A 22,263-nucleotide genomic window follows, 5' to 3' on the forward strand; every position below is an offset into this window, starting at 1 on the left:
GAATGAAAAATGATATAAGATATTTGAGTCGTCACCTTACTTGACTCACGGCTCTAGTAAACACTAAATCCTGGCGTATTGGCCTCCTTTAGAACTTTATTGAAGTAGATGACAAGGGTGATACAAAACGTAAGAAATTTCTGATATTAAAGCACCGTAGTAGAGTAGGTAAGAGAAGTTTGCGGAGAAGGAAAAAGAGTTAGATGTCTAATGCAGAATACAACAAAGCCATCTTATTAAAGGATTGGAAAAGACTCATCGGCTTCCTGCCGTTACATGAGTTATAATTAAGTTCTTTATTTTCAAACATCTTGAAAAAACGAAAGGAAAAAGGGAGAAAGAAAGAAAAAGGAAAGATGAAGAGTTGTTTAATAATATCATTTTATATTATTTTATTATTTTGATTAAATTTATAAGTATATGCAAGGTGGCATCATTAGATTAATAATTCCTAATGTAATGGTGTCACTTTGTATTTATTTATTTATGAACTTAATCGAAAGAATAAGAATAATATTATGTGATATTATTAATTGATAAAATATATTAAAGGTAATAACTTTGTTTATTTTATTATTTATATTATTTATTTATTTTAAATTCTTTTAGCTCATGCGATTCCACTACAAAATTTATTGTCAAGTCCTGATGACCTAGCCAGGGTGTTTTTTTATAGGTCAAACCTGTTATTCTTGATGACTGAATCTTATGATCATCCCATTCCGATGACCTCATTTGTAATTCTTCCCCTCTTTCTCCGGTCTTCATCCTGCAACCTTTAAAGCAACATTCTTGCCAACTATCAACTCATGATTCATAATCTTGTTAGACAATATTGTTAGGAAATTTCATCATAAATACTAACTGATTCATCATAAATGTACAACGGCTAAATTTAACTGTCTTCATTTCATATGATAATTAGATCTATGTAACGTGCTTCAATTTCACATGAACATGAATAAATAAAACAACAACTATAACTACCATGATAAATCAACGACTATTATGAACTAATTTCACTTGAACATGAAAAATTATTTCGGTTCAATGGCTATATTTTAAAAAGAAATTTAGGGCAAAAATTGGGATGTAACACTGTATGGCTGTTGCAAAGGCTAGAAAGTGGCCGTGGTATCTCTGTCTTGCACTCAGAATACCCAATCTGCCCAGTACAGGTTAAAATCTTTCTTATTTTCCACAAATTTCCCCTCAATCCACCTCCCCCAGTATCTTGACCCTGGCAACACCAAATCGCTGAATCCCAATCAGACTTGCACCCTAAGGGCCCGTTTGGTGAGCGGAATAGGAATACGTATTCCAAAAATTGTGAATTCCTTCTTTGGATGCACCAAAATGGGATTGGAATATGAAGCAAAAATGGAATACGTATTCCATTTTTGACCCAAAAATGGGGTTTTGCAATTCCACCAAAATAGGTGGTATTGGAATACGTATTCCTATTCCATTTTTTTTTATTTTAGAAAATATAAATTTTCGGGTCCGCGAATTCCCATCAAATATTGGCTGAACCAAACGGAGAATAGGAATACATTCTATTCCAGAATATGTATTCCAGAATACGTATTCCTATTCTGCTCACCAAACGGGCCCTAATGCTTGTTTACCGTACAGGTAAAGAAAATGAACGCATACAGACAATGAACACGAACAGCAAAATTATATTCGCAATAGTAGATGAATGATAATTTACAATGATCCCAGACGGGATATAAATACTACTGCCGAACCTTCCCGAAGGAGTCTGTCGGCCACAAATATTCTATCCGCTACAAACTATTTACCGACGACATCGGCTACAGAATACAGAAACACCGCCGGACATCACCCCGTCGGCTACAGAATACAGAAACATCGTCGGACATCACCCCGTCGGCTACAGAATACAAAACACTGCCGGACATCACCCCGTCGGCTACAGAATACAGAACATCGCCAGACATCACCTCGTCGGCTACGGAAACACTGCCGGACCCATCCAGTCGGCTAACAATGCTTTTCATTTGCAACTGCAGCCCTTGCTTCAGATCAAACTAGAATGGTTGCTCTGGGAAATTCAATATCCAACTCAAAAATTTCTGAAACTTCAACCAATCCTAACTTCACCAGCACTGGAGGAATGTCCAGGCTGACAGGGTTAAAGGATTTTCATCCCCAAGTCCCTTAATTTTTGAGAATCCCAACACAGAGCTCTTCAAAAAATGTAGGCAAAGATTCTCAATGCTGGATGATGCAAAAATGAGAGTTGAAACAAATTTTATTTCCCTCTCAAGCAAGTTCGACTGCTTTAGGGTTTTCCATCCCTTTCTAATAATTTTATCATTAAAATATATGGCCTCTTCAAAATGCTCGAACTCCAAGATCTTTTATTTTAATATTATATTGGCCCCTTATTTATTAAGGCTATTAAGCACAAATTATAAGTTGTTGCCTAGAGAAATGAGTGCATGGCCCTTTGAATAATTTATTTGGAATAAATTGAATATAATATTCACTTATATTAATTTATTTAAAATTAATGCCAACTTAGGAAATGTTCAATTATTTCCTTATTTATTAATAAATCGCAATTCGGAGCTCAAAACTAAATTCTGTCTTAGGTGTTGTGATCACTGTTGCTGTGTGAACCCTTGCAAGCTAACTGACAATTCCTTCTAAAATTTAGGAACTTGCCCTAAAAATTAGGAACCTCACTCAAAATATTGGAAATACTTGTAGAGGTGGTCCTTTTAACTGTCCTTTCTCCATAAAAAAATAGGAGATTGCCCTAAAAAGTAAAATTATCTTGGAAATGCTCAAAATTACTCACATAGTCCTTGCAACGCTTTGTGAACCTTTAGGTGAGTCCCCTAACCATCCCATTGACCCACATGAACTTAGGTGATAGGCCAATCTTCAAATATTTGGTAAGAAGACTATTGATGGGACAAGACAATCCTCCCCTCCCACAGTTGCTTTCCACAAGCAACCGTAAAGCTAGGTGTTGCAATATATTCTCACCTTCCCAGGTGGCGTCCTTCAAGGGAAAATCTCTCCAATGTACCAAGTACTCCCTGATGACTCTGCTCCTCAACCTTCCCTCCCTCATCTCCAAAATCTCAATAGGAAGATAAATCAATCTACCCTCCTCATCGAATGGAGGTAACTCAAGTGAAGGTATAATATGCTATTGCAAAGCATTCTTTAAGCACATGAAATACATTAAATATCTTGCTCACAGAAGGTAACTGAAGCTCATAGGCCACTTGTCCAATTCTCGCCACTACTTTGTATGGACCATAAAATACCAGCTTGAGTTTCTCTGCGCTAGTCCTCTTAAGTGTACTATGATTATAGGGTGAAGATGCAAGAAAACCATGTCCTCCACCTCAAATGATCTCTCTGTCTTGGGGAGTCCACGTAATCTAAACACCTCTCTGAAGAACAACTTTGTCACCCAAGATGTTGTAAAATCGATTGTGATAGAAAATAAATGAGCATATTGTGTCAGTCTATCCACAGTTGTGTAAATACAATATCTCCCTTGAACCCTCAAAAGTCCTATAATAAAGTCCATAGAAATACCTTTCCACTTTTGCTTAGGAATGGGCAATGGTTAGAAAAGACCAGCTGGGAAGGTGAGCTCTGACATGCTTTGCTAGCAAGTCACACACTCACGAACATACTACAAGACATCATCCTTGAGGCCCTTATTAGAATCTTCTCTAATCTATCTGTGAGCCTTGAAGTACTGTTGATACCTTGCAACTACTGTATCATGAAATCTTGTAGTACCTACTCCGTAAGTTTTTATCCAAGTGTTCGAATCACCTAAGCTGTTACACCAAAAGCTCCAGCTGTCAATGAGCGTCACAACAGCCAGAGACAAAGGTCCATGGGAGGCGGTTAAGCACATGTCACAAATCCATCGGTTTATGCTGAGGGGTACCTTCACCTAGAGGGGATGGAGGCACCAACCTCCTAACAATCCCCCTCAGCATGATTCGAGGGATTTGAACCTGTAACCCAGTGCTTCGATACCACTTGTTGGAATCACCGTTGCCGTTACACCAAAAGTTCGAGCTATCAATGAATGTCACAATAACTAGGGACAAGGATCCATGGGAGGCGGTTAAGTACATGTCACAAATCCATCGGTCTATGTTGAATGATACCTTCGCCTAGAGGGGATGGAGGCACCAACCTCCCAACACCAAGGACTAGACAGATTTTGTTTTTATAATGTATCACATAATCATACACTGTGTACTTGTCATTCTATGTCAATCCATCCATGATCTCACAAGCAAATTGATTTTTGGAATACTCAACCATTAGTTGAGACTTTTAATTTGCTGAAATCTCACTCAAGGAACATAGAACAGCAATTGTAGTCCTCCTCAAAAGTACATCAACAACCACATTTTTCTTTCCTCACATACTATATATCAAAGTCATAAGCTTGGATCTTGCTCACCCATTTCTGCCGATACTTACTAAGTCCTTTTATTCTAGGAAGTATTTTAGGCTATTGTGGTTTGTCCTCACCACAAACTTACCACCCGCCAAGTACTATCTAAACCATAGTAACGAGAATCGAAATCGTATCGGAATCGGCATGGCCAAATCGAATCGTGAATCGGGGGTGAATCGCTGGTGAATTGGCGATGAATCAGCAAATTTGAAAAAACCCTTTAAATGTAGTGATTTTAACAATTTAAGACTTATTTCATGCACCCTTTATTGAATATAACTTAAACACACTATAACATCATCAAATAGAAGTTGAAACTTAACATATATAAACATGGAAGTTTGTGTTTACGACATGGGGTAAAGAGTTTTTATAAGATAGCTTCACATCCAACACCTACTCCAAGTGCTTCAAAGCAACCAACACCTACTCCAAGTGCTTCAAAGCATATCGCCCCTCTCGAAAGGCTTGCTCTGTTGTTCTCTCCACCAGAGAGACTCCATGCCTGCAATAGCTTCAGGTCTCATCAACTGGTTAGACTTCCCACGACTGATAACCGCAGCGACTGGGGGTCTAGGGGGCAATGCCCCCCGCGGGGTCCTGGGGCAGTGCCCTAGGCGCGCTCCCTGTCGCGATACAGGATGGGGTCGAGGGGCAGCGCCCCCGCCGCCAAGACCAAATTAGCACTCTGAAACCCACACAAAACTATATGGAACACAGTGTTTTTGTGATTTTCTTTTGATCCCACACTCTTTCTGGGAACCGCTGATGTTTTACTACTTGATTATGTCTTTCCCTTCCCTTGGGCCATCGTCCGTTATGCATTCTATACATTTTTTATTTGTCGTCGCTTTTTTTTTTTAATAACCTATGGTTCTTCTTTTCTCTTCTCCTCTCTTCTAGTCATGCTTAACAATTAGAAAGCCCTTTAGGGTTATAAGAAAGAGGAAATGTAAAAAAGAAAGCAAAAAACATAAGTGATTTTATTATTATTTCCAACTAAACATGCTTGCTGCTGCTAGCCGATTTTTGGCGATTTCTGATGGTGATTTAGGCGATTTTTTGAGTGAATCGCCGATACATGCAATTCACCCGATGAAATCACCGATCACGATTTCTGACACCAAAAAAACGGCGTGCATGAATCTGATTGATGAATCGGTGATTCACGCGATTTCAGCACGATTCTCGTTACTATGATCTAAACTTCACAAATACATGCATGATGACAAGCATCTCCTTATCATTGGTGGAGTATAGTCTCTCATTATCTCTTAGCTTCTTATTTTAATGCAAAGGGATGAGAGAAATCAGGAAGGGTCAAAACTAGGACATTGTTCATAACTTGCTTAAGCCTATCAAACACAACTTGTGCCTCATCTGACCATCTAAATACACCTTTCCATGTAAGGTCTGTTAGTGGAGCTCTCAGCTGTAAATACCACTTAACAAACCTCCTATAATATGCAAATAAACCAAAGAACCTTTTCAGCTCTAAGATGCTCCTAGGTGGTGGCGAGTCTCAAATCACTTGAATCTTCTCCTTGTGCAACTTAACACCATCCTGCCTAATCACATGTCCCGAATACAATATCTCTGTAAGCCTAAACTCATATTTGGACATCTTGGCAAATGAATACTAAGCCTTTATAATACTAAGCACCTTATGCAAATGCCTCAATGATCCTCCCATGTCCTGCTGTAAATCAAGATGTCATAAAAAACACCATCACAAACTTTCTCAACTGCTTATTGAAGATGTGATTCATGCATGACTCAAAAGTGGTAGGTGCACTAGTAAGGCTAAAGGGCATTACCAAAAACTCATAATGACCATAGTGGCATTTGCAAGTTGTTTTATGTATATCTTCCTCTCGAACTTGAAACTGATGATATCCTGAGCAGAGATCAATGTTCGAGAAGAATATGGCTTTGTCAAGCTCATTTAATTACTCATCTATGTGCTAAATAAGACACCCGTTCTTAATTGTTTTCAAGTTTTGTGCACAGTATTCAATGCACATGTGCATAGCGCCATCCTTCTTCATCGACACCATAGAAGAAGCAAAGGGGCTAGAACTAGGCTTGATGTGCTCCATATCCAACAACTCTCAGATGGTCTTCTCTCTCTCATCCTTGAATTTTTCTAGGATGGCGATAGGGAGTGGTGATTACGGGTTCACCTCCCTCCTCTAACTCAATCACATGCTTATACCCTCAATCAAGAAGTAGCATAGGAGGAATGTCACCAGAAAAAAAAGGTTGTGCTTATCCATTATTCTCTGGACATCCACATGAAAAAACCGATCATCTTGTGAGGATGTCTTGGACAAAATGAAGTATTGGGCTGCCCAAGCCACATTACCATGTCTGAACAAAAATTGCACCTTGTGTGCTAAAACTACCATTGGTTCTCTATGAGAGAGTGCCTTAAGGACAACCTTCCTGCCATCGACCATAAACTCAAGCTGCATCTTCTTGAAGTCTTGTACATATCTACCCAGAGTGTTCAACCACTGGATACCCAAAATTGTGTCAATGTCCCCAAGTCCCACAACTTATAAATCATCAGTCAATTTATAATCACTAAGGAGGAAAGCCTTTTCTCGTGCCTTAAAACATATCTCCTTCAAGGATTGCCCCATCTGCTGTCTCAAAATCTTCACTTCCCTGCACCTTCAAATGAGCCTCTAGCAGCATGTCGAGGAGAGTTCAATATCCTTGTCATTCCAATCACTTGTAGAAACATCTGTCACAGGAAGGACAAAATGAAAATCACTATCTTCCCCTCTTGAAATACCATCGTCTTTGCCTGAATCAGGATCCTTCAAGGTAAAGGCTCCTATAGTTGTGGCTAGGATTTGTGCCACTATTGCACCCATTGTACCCATGCTAGTGAAAATACCCCATATAATATCCAACATTATTAAGCCTTACTCGTATAGATCTTTCTAAATGTTACTCAATTGAAATACCCCTTTAGAATTGTCAATTTGTCCCCCTAACATGTACATACAATGAAAAATAGGGGAGGTATGTTAGTTGACTTAAATAGTCCGCTCTCAATATTAACATAAACATCAGTAAATAACAAATAAATGGGAGCTAAATGTATGCTATTTCTAGTTCAGTCAGTCATTTATAAAACACATTTTCCTTCATGATTATGCATTATATGATTTGTGGTCTAATGCAATACAAAATCATTCTCTATATGATGATGCCATGCTTTAAAATTTATCATCTAGCATTAAATGCAATTTTAGATTTTTATTCATTCACAATTAATTATTGATTCTGGTAGTTGGGAAATCACTTTTAGTGCTGCAGTATTATAGTGCTGTGTAGAAATTCAATATTTGGTATTAGTTACTACATTTCAAGGGTGGAATTCATAGATGGTGTTAAAGGCCTGATGTTACGTGCAATTTTGAGGTGTATGGCTCACTGTTGGGAGGAAAATGGGCTGGAAATTGCATGAAAAAAGTTCATCACAATAATCATTACAGTTTGCAGTAATTCCTGATGTTTCCATGTGGGTACTCAGTTGAGGGATTTGAAATTCTCATTTGGGTCAGCTTTTCATTAGAAAGGCACTAGCTTCTTGGTCTTCCAAGTGCCTTGTAGCATTTTCTGGGTAGTTGTCTTTGTAGTTATGGTGGCTACCCTCATTGTTAAGCTGTATATCTGAACGGTTTTGGTTACTGTCTTGAGAATGTTTTGCCCTTTTTAAGGTTTATGTCCTTTATAAATCTTGCTATTTGTGAAGTTTTAAAAGGTGGAGAAATAAAAGAAAACGATAATTTAGGATTAATAAAGTGACTTGCCTACATTTCAGATTCCTGTTTGTATTATCTTGATTGGGGTGATTATTGTAATTATTGAAGAGACTGCTCAAGAAGCAAGGTCATTGCTTCTAGAATCCATTATATGCATTGCATGCTCAATTCATTATTATAATTATTATTGAACAGCAGAACAATATTCTAATCTCCATTGTCCTTTATTTACAATACAACTATTTTGATACAGTGCATTTTTAATTTGTTAGTTCAAAATCTTGTGGATAAAATCAAACTAATATAGAATAGCATCCAGTATCCTTCAAGCATTCCATGTTGACTGGTGCATGGCATCTAGCACATTATTTATTGGTATGCTTTCTGACTGTTTGTGGATTTAGAAAATTCAGAGTTTTTCTCTAGTAGGAGTCCACACAAATGTGGTCCCTTTCCACATTTTCTTTGGTGCTAATGTTTAAAAAGTCCTCTTAAGTACCAAAACATGCTCTTTTTCGTGGGTAACATAGAACTCCAATAATCTAAGAAAAGTATGTGTCATCTTTTGTCAGCTTGTTGTGGTTGACATTTCAAGCATGGTATTGTCACACTTCTATACATCACCTCTGATGTCATCGTGGATAATTTTTTTTCTTAACAATTGAGAAGTTTGAGTTCATAGAAATTGAGACAGAGCTAGGCTACGCTAATTTAAACTAGCTAGGATCTTCAACCTTGCTTCCTTTTGTTTGTACAGTATCTCTATTAACTAAAGAGTTCAATATAAAAATATAACTTTCTCCCCTTAGTTTTATTTCTTGCATGCACACAATTTGAAGTTACTTAAAACCAAAATGTGTTTTATAGACATGAATATTCTTTGCCTATCATTAGAATCAGACCAAACTAACTGGATTATGCATATGGTCATAAACATATTTGTTATGTACTTTCTAAGTAGCTTGATAGTTTTTCCCCCTCCAATTGCAGATGCTATTTGCAAAAGCGAGTATTGAATCTATCTAAAGGTCCTGCTGTTCGTGCATTACGTGCACAAACTGACAAGCGTGAGTATGCTTTGGAGATGAAGAAAGTTGTAGAAAGGTATGGTGCAGTTGATTTGCGATTGTTAATTTGATTTTATATTCCAAGCATGCCCAAATCACTAATTTGTTGAGGAAAAAGTCTTTACATTTTTTGAGATTCTTGGTCATGGCTTTGGAAAGTGTTGTGAATAGTGGCACATTTTGGAAATATATAACCCTTGTTTTGTGTTCATGATATTCTTATGATGCAAAATTTTTGAACTATCTACTTGTCCAATTTTGGATACCTGGTAGAGCTTGAGTATATGTCTAAAGGCTTGTCATGTTTGAGATCAGTTTTGTTTCAGTTCTCATGAACATTTTTTTATAACCAATAGATATTGGTTTTGACAGCACTCCGAATCTCTATATGAGGGAATCAATGGTAACAGAACTACTAATTGGAAAGAATGATAATGTGGAAGGAGTACGGACATTCTTTGGGGTGGATTTTGTTGCTTCAGCAGTTGTTGTTACAACAGGAACATTCATGAATGGGAAAATCTGGATTGGAAGATCATGTATGTCAGCTGGAAGAGCAGGTGAATCAGCATCTCAAGGACTTACCGAAAACTTAAAGTCACTTGGTTTTGAAACTGATAGATTAAAGACTGGGACACCTTCTCGTGTTGATCGCCGCACTGTAGATTATTCTAGATTGGAACAACAGCCAGGAGATGAGGAGGTATATTTCTGCTCGTGCATTTAATTCTTTTTCTTAATTTTAATTTGGAAGTGGCATATCAAATGACTTTAGGGCTAAGTCAGAAGTCAGCAATCAATAATGAATTCGTCTATTGAATACATGTGATCAAAACATTGTTTCTCTTAATGAAGATTAAAAATCAAAGGAAAAGAGATGTCAATTATGTTGTGCATCTTTATTGAGTTATCTAGATGCTTTGGATATTTCTTAGTTGTGTAATGCAAACTCAATTTTAACTAACATAGGATAAAAATATTTTAAAGAAAATTATGTTCTTGGTGGAGATTTTATTGGCTCAAAGAGTATTATCATGATATAAAACCTACACCGTTGATAATTGTCAAGGATCAAATTATGGACTATGTATTGAACCCATTATCAAAGGCTTAGCATGATATGTAGTATGTGCTAGTCTTGATTTTTGTAGATCCAAATTGGTAGTAAGAAATTGATAGTACACTTACAAAGAATGAATTCATATTTTCAGTTGTGTGCTTGTGTGAAGAATAAAATTGCTTATATATGTGCACATCTGACAAAAGAAAAGTGATCACTGTTGTTGGTAGATTTTGCATTGTGTAGCTGACTTGGTTATGTCGTCGGAGATTTTGTATTTTGTAGCCGACGTCATCGGTAGGTAGTTTGTAGTCGACATATTGTATGTAGCCGACCTCCCCTTCGGAAAGTTCCCCGGAGGGTGTATATATACTATCCGAGGAACCTTCTTGAAGGGGAGGTCGGCTACATACAATATGTTGGCTACAAACTACCTACCGACAATGTCGGCTACAAAATACAAAATCTCAAAGAAGGTATTCCGAGGACTCGAGGTTTCCGGAGACAGATAGCAGACAGGAGGACACTTTGGAGAGTGGTGGGGCCGAGTCTGAGGAAGAGGAAGAGAGCACTTCTGCGGAAGTTGGCAGTGATGTACCAGGTAGTGGGTCCACATTCTTTACCCCTCCTTAGCTGTCAACTTCGGCGCACTTGACCACCCCCACCTCAGTCATTCCCCCGTTTGGCCAGCGACATGCCCCGGTCGTTATGACTCCGCTGACGGTGGTAGAGGCTATCCCATGGTAGGTGGCTGAGGTGGTCCCACAGGCAGTGGTAGATGTCCCACGGACAGCTGCCGATGTATTGCCAACGGTTGTGGCAGATGTTTCAGTTGCACCAGCGGAGCCAGTCTTGCAGAGGGTGGAGTTGCCAGCACCGGAGCTTGAGCTACAGGTTCGTTTGGATGTGATTGACTGTGATGCAGTGGTCACCATTTCATCCTCTTTGTTAGTAGATGCCGAGTTAGTACAGTCAGCCCAGTCAGCCCAGCCAGCACATCAGGAGGAGAGCATGGAGCTCGCACAGTCAGAGTGGTCAGAGGTGATGGATAGAGTGAGTGCTTTCCTGAGACAACAGTTCCGACTCATCTTTTCCGAGGTTGGTTCGTCCATTCAGTCCCCCAGGCATCTAGGGCTATCAGCTACAGTAGTAGAGCCTCAGGAGGTGGGAGTGCCACAGGCCGAAGATGCGCCGAGAGCAGAGGAGGCCGCACCGGATGTGGGCATGGCCACCACAGCGAGGAAGAGAATAGTGATGAGGAATGGACAATGGAGGGTGTGGTGAAGGAGGATTATGGGTTAGATGAGGACAGGTGCAGGGACTACCTTAGGGCTATGAAGGTTGCGCTAAAGAACGGACACAATGTGGCAATAGAGGCTATGACTCGACGAAGAGAGTGGCATTTGATCCGGGCATACATTCGTGGGGTTTTTCCTTGGCAATTTTATTCTTGTTTCGTAACAGAGGTTGGCTAGCGGTTGAGACATCGGAGATGTTGGTAGATTGGGCCACCGAGCCAGAGTTGGGACCGTGCAACACTTCGCTGGAGAAGTTGGCGTGCGAGATCGTGGGACTGTATAAGGAGGTTTATTATGCTCACAGGCACGCGGAGGCAGACAGGGTAGCAGAAAGGATTGTAGCCGAGAGATCTCTGGTAGTTGAAAGGGAGGCTAGACAGAAGATAGCGACCGACTTGGCCAGCCAGTAGGTAGCGTGGGCAGCTGAGCGTGCGACATTTTTGCGGGATAAGGAAGCGGCCGTGCAGGATAAGGAAGCGGCTGAACAGGAGTTACAGTTAGCCAAGACATAGGCTATAGATGCGACGCTTCTTCTGAAGGAGGCCGTAGAGGTTAATACACAGATCCATAAGGATTTGCGCATTTGGGCAGATCAGCTCTATGAGTTGCATTGGTAGCAGTACTCTTCAGGGGCACCACCTTCTCTCTGGTATTTTTTGTTTTGTTGTATGTGGGTTGTCTTCTATTTTGTTAGTCGTCAGGAGATGACTTTTCTTTTTTTTGGGGGGGGGGATGATGTCGTTGGTAGATTTTGCATTGTGTAGCTGACTTGGTTATGTTGTTGAAGATTTTGTATTTTGTAGCCGATGTCGTCGGTAGGTAGTTTGTAGCCGACCTCCTCTTCGGGAAGGTTCCTCAGATAGTATATATACACCCTCCGGGTAATCATTGTAATCATCTTATGAAGCAAGCATAATGTAATGTCTTTGGCATATGCGAATAATAAAAGGAGTACTGCAGTTCTTTTCTTTTGTTTGTGTGCATTAATCTATTTACTTGTAGGGTAAACAATCACAAGTCAAATTACAAAATCCTAGATGTGCACTTGTGTGAAGAAAAGAGAAGTCAATAAATTTCAAACACTAAAATTACTTATATAAGCAACCATTTGAAAAAGGAAAAATCAGTGCAAAGTAAAACTATGATAACATTAATGATATGTGCCACTCTTAGCATTCCAAGGTTTGAAATTTTCTTTGTTTAGTGCATGATGCATAAAACGAAACAAACTTTCAAATTTAAGCCCACAATCACATTATTCAACTTGTCCTTGATAAAATAGAAATTGAAGTGAAAAGTCTGTTAGAGTAAAAGGTATTGTTATAGGAGTGCTGTATATGTAATAGCACCATTTTATGTCTTTTTTCGAAATGTATCATTCTTCCTCTTATATATATAATATGAATGAGACATGGAGAAACATGTCTATCCATTATTACATAATATAATTTGAATCTTATATATATCTATACATATATACACGTATATGTATAAAATTTTCATATTAATTTCTCTTCAATAGTTTAGTCTTATAGGTTTAACTGATTGAAGCTACCAAACATCAATACTCCCTCTTAGCTAGGGAGGATAAACACATGATAGATATTGCACCATTGGTATTAGGCATGACAAATTTTGAAGATATCTGTGATCAAAATGTATCCACCATTTTGATATCACATTTGATATCACGAGTATTGGCCTATCATAATATCAAAACATGATATTCACCAAATATTCTAAGTGTTGGCCTATTGAAATTTCAACACGTGATATTCACCAACTACTCAATAAGGTAATGGTTTCCAAAATATCGACACATGATATTCACCAAATACCTATTATATATATCTATACAAACAGCTCAGAGACTGTCAACTGAATCACATCTAACACTTAGTTGTTGATTTACAAGATATAATCCATTCTGACCTATTTCATCATTTACATAAAATTTATATTACGGCTTGAGTTATTTTGAGATCGTCACCTTCCAATAAATTTTGCAAATACAAGTGATGATCATTTGTAAGTTGTCACTTCCTCATGATGTACACAGGGGGTAGGCCTATTAAATCATGCAGTCACACACATGATACCAAAAGTTTACATGAATTCAAAACTCCCTCTGGTTCTAATATGATCATGATTGTCCAAAATCAATTGAAACATATCCTCTATCCAGTCCTTTAGACAGATGTGTCAGACTCCCTCCAAATCTGATATCAATCTCGCTTTTCCTGCAAGAACATTCTCAAAGGAAAATATCAAGGCAAATAGCTCTTATAGTACGCATTGAAAAATAAAAATAATAGTGATTGAAACATGCTAAAATTTCTATGCCTATTTTAATTGATATAAAAAATTAAAAATTTCTTTTTCGAAAACACAAGAAAGATAGTTATAACGGCTATCATATCATTCACACATGAAATACAGTTTCATCCTCAATTTATATATTCAAGGGATAGGAGTAACATATTTAATTGATTCTTAATCCAATGAAAGAGAAACTAACTTAACTATAATAACCATCTAAACAATCTTAGTGGATTGGTCACGCCACGATGACACCCGATTCACTAACTAAGGCAAATGAAAATAGCAACTGTATGTGACTACGAGGTAGTATGAAGGATTCACGGGCGAATTGAGATTGTGAAAACAATACGAAAATGCAATGTAGGCAGTATGAAGTTGTGATAACTCTATCGTGATGTTTTGAATGCTACTCAATATGAACCATCACACAAACTAAGATCTTTGCCTTACTTGGCTGCATGCTCGGTTATGAGCAAGAAAGTACGAAGATGGCAAGGAGTTACAACCAAAAAGCCATCGGCAACATATGTGGCAATATTATTAAAATGGCCACCAAACAATATAAGGGCCCGATGAAGAATATAGAAATATGGTCGCTCATGATAAAATAATAAAAGTATTGCCAAGGAAAAAAATTAATAACTTCATACTAATGTCTTAATATAAAAATATCATACTATACATACCTACACTTGTGTATGTATGTAATATATAATACACACACACACACACACACACACACATATATATAAGCGTGATATTCCAACAACGTTTCTAGTGTATACGTCATATATTGTTTTGGCTTATACATACATCTCATTCAAATTTATGCATACATACATATATATGTATATATATATGCGAGCATATGTACTATGGTATTGTTATATTGAGACATGACAGATATCATAGGAAGCTCTGAGATTGTTCCAATTTATAAGGTAACACATTAGTTCTTAGTTTTTAATTAATGCTTAGTGATATTTTTTTATAATACATATGTGTTGATTGGGTTAGCTCATGATAGTGCACAATATACTCTTGCTTGCGTAGCCATTTACCCCTTAGCCTTGGTGGTTAGAATTCATACCTGTCGGCCCATAGGCGGATTGGTGTCCCTTACCCAATTCCCTCATTGGCAATGCTCGCCCCCTTCAGTGTATTCCTGCAAAAGAGAATACCATGGTAATAACGTTTTCCTCATTATAAAATCAAGGTTTCTATAACAAGTAGTCATTTTCTTAAAACATCATAACGATTAACCACCATTTCACTTTCAATGAAACTATAACGAATAACCAACTTCTCCATTTCACACGAGACCACAATGCTTAACTAATTTACCAGTAAACCGACTTCACATGAAATCTCAACGGCTATAAGAAGATTTTTAAAGTAAGCAAAACTTGGGATGTAATAGTGACACTAATGTAATACTCAAGAATAATAAATAGTTCTGCATAATAAGACTATTCCAATAAAATATATTTTGAACATATATGTATATATCCAAACTTCTATATATATATATATATATATTTTAACACATTATTTCCTTATTAAGACCACATATAATAATATTAGGTGATCATAAAAATAAATATAAGTAATACTGAAAATACCTATCTTTTTATTTATTTATTCTCCTCTTTTCCACATCTTTATCCACAATCATTTATCTTCTTTAATTACGTTTGCCAATTGATTTGTGGTGAGTATTTTTCTTTTGCATTTAATATTTCATAATATTTTCTTATTAAATTTCATAATTGAAATATATTATCATCCTTATAGATTACTATAGGCATTTAGTTTTACATCTATTAAAATACCTATAATGTGTTAATTACCATTAATGATGTCAAGGTTATTTAACGCATTTCATAATAATATGAAAACAAAACTTAAATAATAATATATTACTTATACTTAGCTTAAACTCTATCAATGCCTTTAAGACTCCCGATATCAATTTTCACGGTTTACCATCTACCTTTCTGTCGGAATTGTGTATGTCAACGAGATCCTTTGTTCGGTCAACCTCTTGGCTTTCCTTTTAACTTGGGTCCCACAGTTGATTTGCTCCGATGTTTGATTTTTTTTACTTTGATAAACTGTGTTATGATGATTTTTTATGTGCTCCTTCCTATTATACTTCACTTTCATAGTAATCACATATCGTCCTCCCTCTTGCATTACGTGGGTGGCATGTATCTTCTCAATGCACATCTTGTGTATTTGGGTTGAGTTCTTTGTGCAACATTCGTGCTTCCAGTGATTGGATGATTTCGTAAAGAAATCCATTTTTTTAGACTTTGGATGCCTCTTTGTTTTATAGTTCGATTTTGGGACTTAAGATTTCTGTATGTGTTTTCCAATTCTTGGTTCGCAAATGGTGGACCAACACCTTTCAATGTTGTCTTATTTTCTTATGTTTTGACCGATCTCTTCTATGAAAGCACTCGCTATGCTCCCAAAGCATCTCCATCACTTGCTGTGCATCATTTTCAGTGGCACCATGTTCGTTGGGAAACCTTTGAAAGACCTCTGGAGTCATGGAGCCACTTGGGGCAGAGTAGGTCTCGTAAAGGGTGTGGTCATCTTGGGAAGTCTCATAGAGGGTGAAGAACTCATTTTCATTGTGTTCAACCACAAGTCTCCTAACAAACATTTTGTATATTCACGCTCCCAAGGACAATTACGACTCTTGTTGATTCACTTCAACTGGATTTCAGTTGTCGAGAACTAATTTAATTCACACTTGAATTTCCTCCCTACACTGATTTAAGATTACAGATTGTGAGATTGACTCCCAGAAGCACGCTTTGTTGCAAAATACCAAAATCAGAGCAACTAGATTTCTGTCAGAATTGCCCACGACTTTGAAAATTGTCGTGCATTTCACATTTTATGATTTATCTTTTCTAGGGTTAAATCCAACAATCACATGAATATATTGGAAGACTGATCTGTTTTGGAAAGGATTTTCGAATATGAGATCAGATTTGCTCTGTATGGCATTTGTTTGCTGCGAGTAAAGCAACAAAGCATCCTATAGTGTAGTGTAGCTTGTCATGCTTCTTTGCTTTGGCTCTCGTCAACTTGCCCTCCACCATTCTTATGCACATTTCTCTCTGCAAGATGCAATTTCCTCCTTTAATGCTGTGATACCATGTTAAAGGAGTGCTGCAGATGTAATAGCACTGTTATATATCTATTTTTCAGATGCATCGATCTTCCTTTTATATATACAATGTGAATGAGACATGGACAGAATGTCCCTTAATGGGACATGTCTATCCATTATTACATAATTAATACAATGTCAATCTTAATTATATATATATTTCATATAAATTTCTCTTCAATAGTCTAATCTCATAGGTTTAATCAACTGAAGCTACCAAACATCAACATTTATAAGGACTAATCTCATTGTATTTTATAAAATTCCCTCTATGAATAATAAAATCTCTCATATCTTCAAAGTCATTCTGCTTTCATCTTGATTCTTCTCTCGTGATAGGTTTCTTACTTGCAGGTGTTCTTTGGATTCTATGAATTTGGTTTTCACAACTTCTGCATGTATCAGAGCTTCAAACTTGTTGCTCTTGTTTGTGTTTTGAAGATTTTTGGAGCTTTGAGGGTTTGGGAGTTGTTTCTTTGATTTAGGGAATACTTCTGTTATTTAGTGCCTTTTGAGTGAAAACAAATCTCACAGTTGCGTCCAATAGGCTGTTTCCACGAATCTTGATATAAAATTCGACCTATTTTGGTCACATAAGTATTTGGGACAAAAACTTGCTCTCCAAGCCGTAGAAGTACAAATGTGCGATTTTTGACTACATACTAAGGTAGAAAAATCTATGATTAATAGAATAACAACATAAATAATAACAATATAATAGTAACCACACGACAATAGGCAAAATATTATTTTATTGATTGTACCCAAGTATTATGTAATGCCCCCACTAGCTAGGACAAGAATACCTACAAAACCCATATTAGAATTTATACAATAATAAATTATATTTCACTATTCTACCCTCTATCCTAACCCAACCTTCATCTCCACATCAGAATCAGTAACACTCTTGAGGATCCTTAGATCCTCGTTTACTTCACTGTCTTCTATGAAGTGCTCCCTTTAAGGTCCTTCCTAGAAGATAAAATAAGATAAGATAATGATATTAATTTCCAACAAAAGATCAACAAAAGGTCTATGGGATTGCAGGATTACAACAATGAGGCTGATAGCAGCAGGAGCACACAAAGTTGTCTGAAAAATAAAAACAAACAACAAGAGAAAGAAAACAAAGAACCAGAGAGGAGGCCAAGAGAGAGACTAAGAGTTCTTTCTAGGCGAAAAGAAATTAGTCACTGAATGATAAGCATGCCGAAGAGTAGAGGCCCTGCTTTGTCTATGGCCACTTATAGAGGAGTGTCGCTAGTGCAAATAACTGGTCCAAAATTTGACACATCTGGAATGCCTGGTAGATCTAGTGGAGCTAGAAGGCCTTTTCACACTACGCAAAGGGGGTAATGGTGTGAAAAAAGTAGTAATGAGATGAGTAGATGAGTGCCAATGTGGAAGCAGTGACTGGGTCGTGCTATCATGGAGCATAGTGGCCTCTTGAAGATAAAGTGCAATACAGTGCTAATCATAGTAGCTAAAGAAATCATAGAGTGAGAAGCATTCTCGGAACAGATAGAAAAATCTCCCTTTGATCTCATAATAAATGGGGCAATGGAAAATGAAGTGTGTCTCAGTTTCCACCTCACCCAAATCACAAAGCCTACATATCTGCTCCCCACTGTTGAGATGATGGTCACTCTGAACCTGAAGACGATGAGAACCAACTCTGAAAGACCCCAAAGAGATACGCAAAGCATGAGACCACCTTTGGGAAAGATAGCTAGGACGAACAATAATACCATTAGATATCTCCAAAAAGTGGTTCGTGTAAAAGGACATCCGTGGGCATAACTCACCAAGAGGGTTAACCCAGCTAGTGGCAATGTACTATCTATAGATGTCAAGTTTGACATGCTCATTCAACTCTTGCCTAGAGGGGAGAAGATGAATTGGGGCATCCAACGAGAATTGAAAGGGGGGGAGGCGGTCAATATCAACCCCAAGCGAACCAAGCAGAGAAGAGGCCTGTGCATACCAACAATGTGCGCGACAACCAGACTTAGCATTTGCATAAGGCACAGACGAACAATAAGCTAAATAGGAGTACTGATCACAATCACTAGCATAAAAAATGGCCGCAAGACTGAAAGGATGAGCGCCGCAAGAATGACACTATGAGGAGTGAACTTGTGACATCTAATAATGTGCCTCAAAAATAAAGTCTGAACCCACTTGATTGAGGCCCAATTAGAACCAAGAAGAGATGGGCCCGAAACCATAGAACCATAGAGAATAGTAGGGCTCACAAGGGAGTCCAATATAGATAACTTAGAGGAGGTATCTTGAAAGTGGTGCCTGAAACACTGTTTCTCAAGCAAAGCAAGAGAACCCATACCCTTATTTTGGGTTGAATAGTTGGCCTCATATTGAATCATGATCCGGAAAACTTAACCCCCAGATAATTATAGGATGTAGTGATCTCGATCTTTGGACCCTGAAAAAAGAAGTGGAGATGGGAAGTCTTTAAACAATTAAAGATCATGATTTGAGTCTTACTTAAATTAACCACAAGCTGTCGCAGATCATGGAAGGAAGCCAAGCCATCAAGAATCCTCTGTACGCTGTCTTGAGAGGAAGCAAGGAGAACCACATCATCGGCAAAAAGAAGGATGGAGATCAGAGCTCGATGAAAATAAAAGCCATCACCAGGGAGCGAGGACCTCCATAGGAAATCCTCGAGCTCATCAATATATAACCCAAACAACGTAGGAGAAAGAGGACAACCCTACTTAACCCCAATGGTGTTATGAATCGGATCTGAGAAACCCTCAGGAGTCCTGAATCTGCCAACCACAATCTCATATAGTCTCATAATAGTGGTACGTAACATCTCAGATATGCCATTCTCCCTAAGCCTCTCAATCAAAGCCACCCTGGGAACATAATCAAATGCTTTGCGAAAATCGACAAAGAAACAATAAATCTTCTCTGATATGTGTCTAGTCTCCTCAATAATAGCCCGTAGAGTGAAGATGTGATCCATAGTCTGATAGTCTGCTTTGAAACCAGCCTACCCTCTAGCCCTGCAACTAATCTTGTCTAGTTCACTGGATAGCATAGTATTAAGGGTTGTCACATATAATTTGGCAAACATGTGTCCAATCATGATGGTTTTGTAGTTCCCCAGATCAGAGACCAGGTCGGTCTTATGAATAGGATAAATCAAATGCTTGGACCAAGAAGTCGGAAAACCAGTGTGAATCACTCTATTAAAAAGAATAGAGAGATAGGGTCCCTGAACTAAGGCACCGAACTTAAAAGTTCAGTTTGAAAACCTTCCTTATCAGCAACTCTACTACACTTCATGGATTTGATGGCCTGAAAAATGTGGGAAGGGGTGAACAAGCGGTCAAAAGCTGGAGAAATGGGATGGATAGAAGGCTGCCCTTGAATGTCATAAAGAGCTGTGGCGTGCAAGGCAAGGGAGTGAAAGTCGAGGGCAGAGGGTGGAGGAGAATTGCGGGGGAAATGAGTGCGCTAGAAGAGCTGGGGATTGCGGATCAGCGTGGAGTGGAGGGATTTGCACTTGGAAGTGGCAAATGAACGTTTCTTACCGCGAAGAAAGCGAAGATAAGAAGAGCGAATGTGGACAAAATCAGTGGAGCGAGCCTCAAAAGAAGAACGCATAAAACAATGAAAAGATTTGCAGTCTATATCAAACCATTGGTTCATAGGGCAAGTTATGGCATTTCCTGTGAAGGGGAGATGAGGAATGGAAAGAATGGTAGATTTCTGAATAGCCAATGCAAGTAGGTCAAACATGGATGCGACTTTGCACGAGTTAGACAAGCACGAAGGGTTGAGGAGCCTCAAAAGATGAGTGGAAAAGAGCTCACAATCATCTTCGATAAAACGGAAACAAATGGGTGAGGGAGTAGTGATAGAAGAAAGATGAGGGGTCGAGAGTGGGCGGAAGACGAGGGGAGAGGCGAAGGTGAATACTAATAAGAGCATGATCCGCAAAAGGAAGGTGCATAGTGGTGATACTGCGAATGCAAGAAATGAAAGAGGGATAGGCGAGGACATAATCAACGACACTAGCACCACCACCACCATGAGGCCGACAAGTAAAGAACTCAGATCTAAGAAAGCAGGAAAGGCCATTCAAGATCACTAGACTCGAAGACTCAGAAAGCCGCAACAGTTTTCTACCATACATAGATCATGGTCCAAGATCATCCTTAGAATGTCGCTGAAGCGCCAAGGAAGTCAGATCCATCTCAGTGGAGAAAATAGGATCCGAGCTATGATCATAAATTGGAGTCTGGAGTTCCCTAGTTCTCACATTAAAATCCCCGAGAATAACAATGTCACCAAGAGCAGCTTACTGAGAAGTAGTCTCGTGAAGGTCAATAAATGGGTCTCTGTCCTCGGTACCATGAATAGCATAGTGGGAGGAAGCTGGCGGGAAATAGCAAGCAGCCAAATAAAGATCTCTTTGACAGTGACACTTACGATCAATGCAGACCCACATAAATCTAGCAAACATATTCAAGTGTACTATAGAAGTGCCACTGAAAATATCCTCCTTGATCAAACAAGCTACGCCCCCCAAGCCTCGAACCCCACCAGAAGCACAAACCTCCTCTCTACATATAGATAACCACTGGTAGCTAGAAACACTCAGAAGAGGACGAACAAGACTCTTATGTGTCTCAGTAATGATATGAATATCTGCTGATCCCACAGCATTACATAAAAGACCAGGCATTGACCAAAGAGATCCATTGCCATTCCAACAGTTAACAAGAAGGGAGCAAGTGGGGGTCTCCCTCTTGTCCGACTATTGGTGGGATGATCATTTGGCCTTAGGGGCCTGCCTCTCTTCCCAACCACTTGGAGGAGAATCTCTAATAAGTGCTTTCAGATTCCTGATAACTGCCCATTTACCAGCTTTTCTTGTCTCTGCAACTATCCCATGAGCATGTTTCAGCTCTACAACCTAAGCTTTTATGAGATCTTCATCTAAGAAAATCTTGGAAGGGAGAGGAAAAAGTTTCCTCTTAGCTTGGAGAGCTTGAAGCCTGGTAGCAAGTGAGAAAAATATGATAAATAGGATGTCCC

At 38.4% G+C, this 22,263-nt stretch overlaps 1 protein-coding gene across 1 annotated transcript in view; it reads left to right on the plus strand.

The window, feature by feature from the left end:
- The window catches only part of LOC149555729 (glucose-inhibited division family A protein), a 329,684-nt gene that overhangs the window by 80,371 nt on the left and 227,050 nt on the right, over positions 1-22,263 (plus strand). The window contains exons 4-5 of the mRNA XM_089829868.1: positions 9,244-9,357; positions 9,693-10,023. Coding sequence (XP_089685994.1) covers positions 9,244-9,357; positions 9,693-10,023 — 445 coding nt within the window. The remainder of the gene's footprint in view (positions 1-9,243; positions 9,358-9,692; positions 10,024-22,263) is intronic.

Source organism: Cupressus sempervirens, chromosome 5 (genome assembly GCF_028749045.1).
Source record: "Cupressus sempervirens isolate cs-2001-9-10 chromosome 5, ASM2874904v1, whole genome shotgun sequence".
NCBI lineage: Eukaryota > Viridiplantae > Streptophyta > Pinopsida > Cupressales > Cupressaceae > Cupressus > Cupressus sempervirens.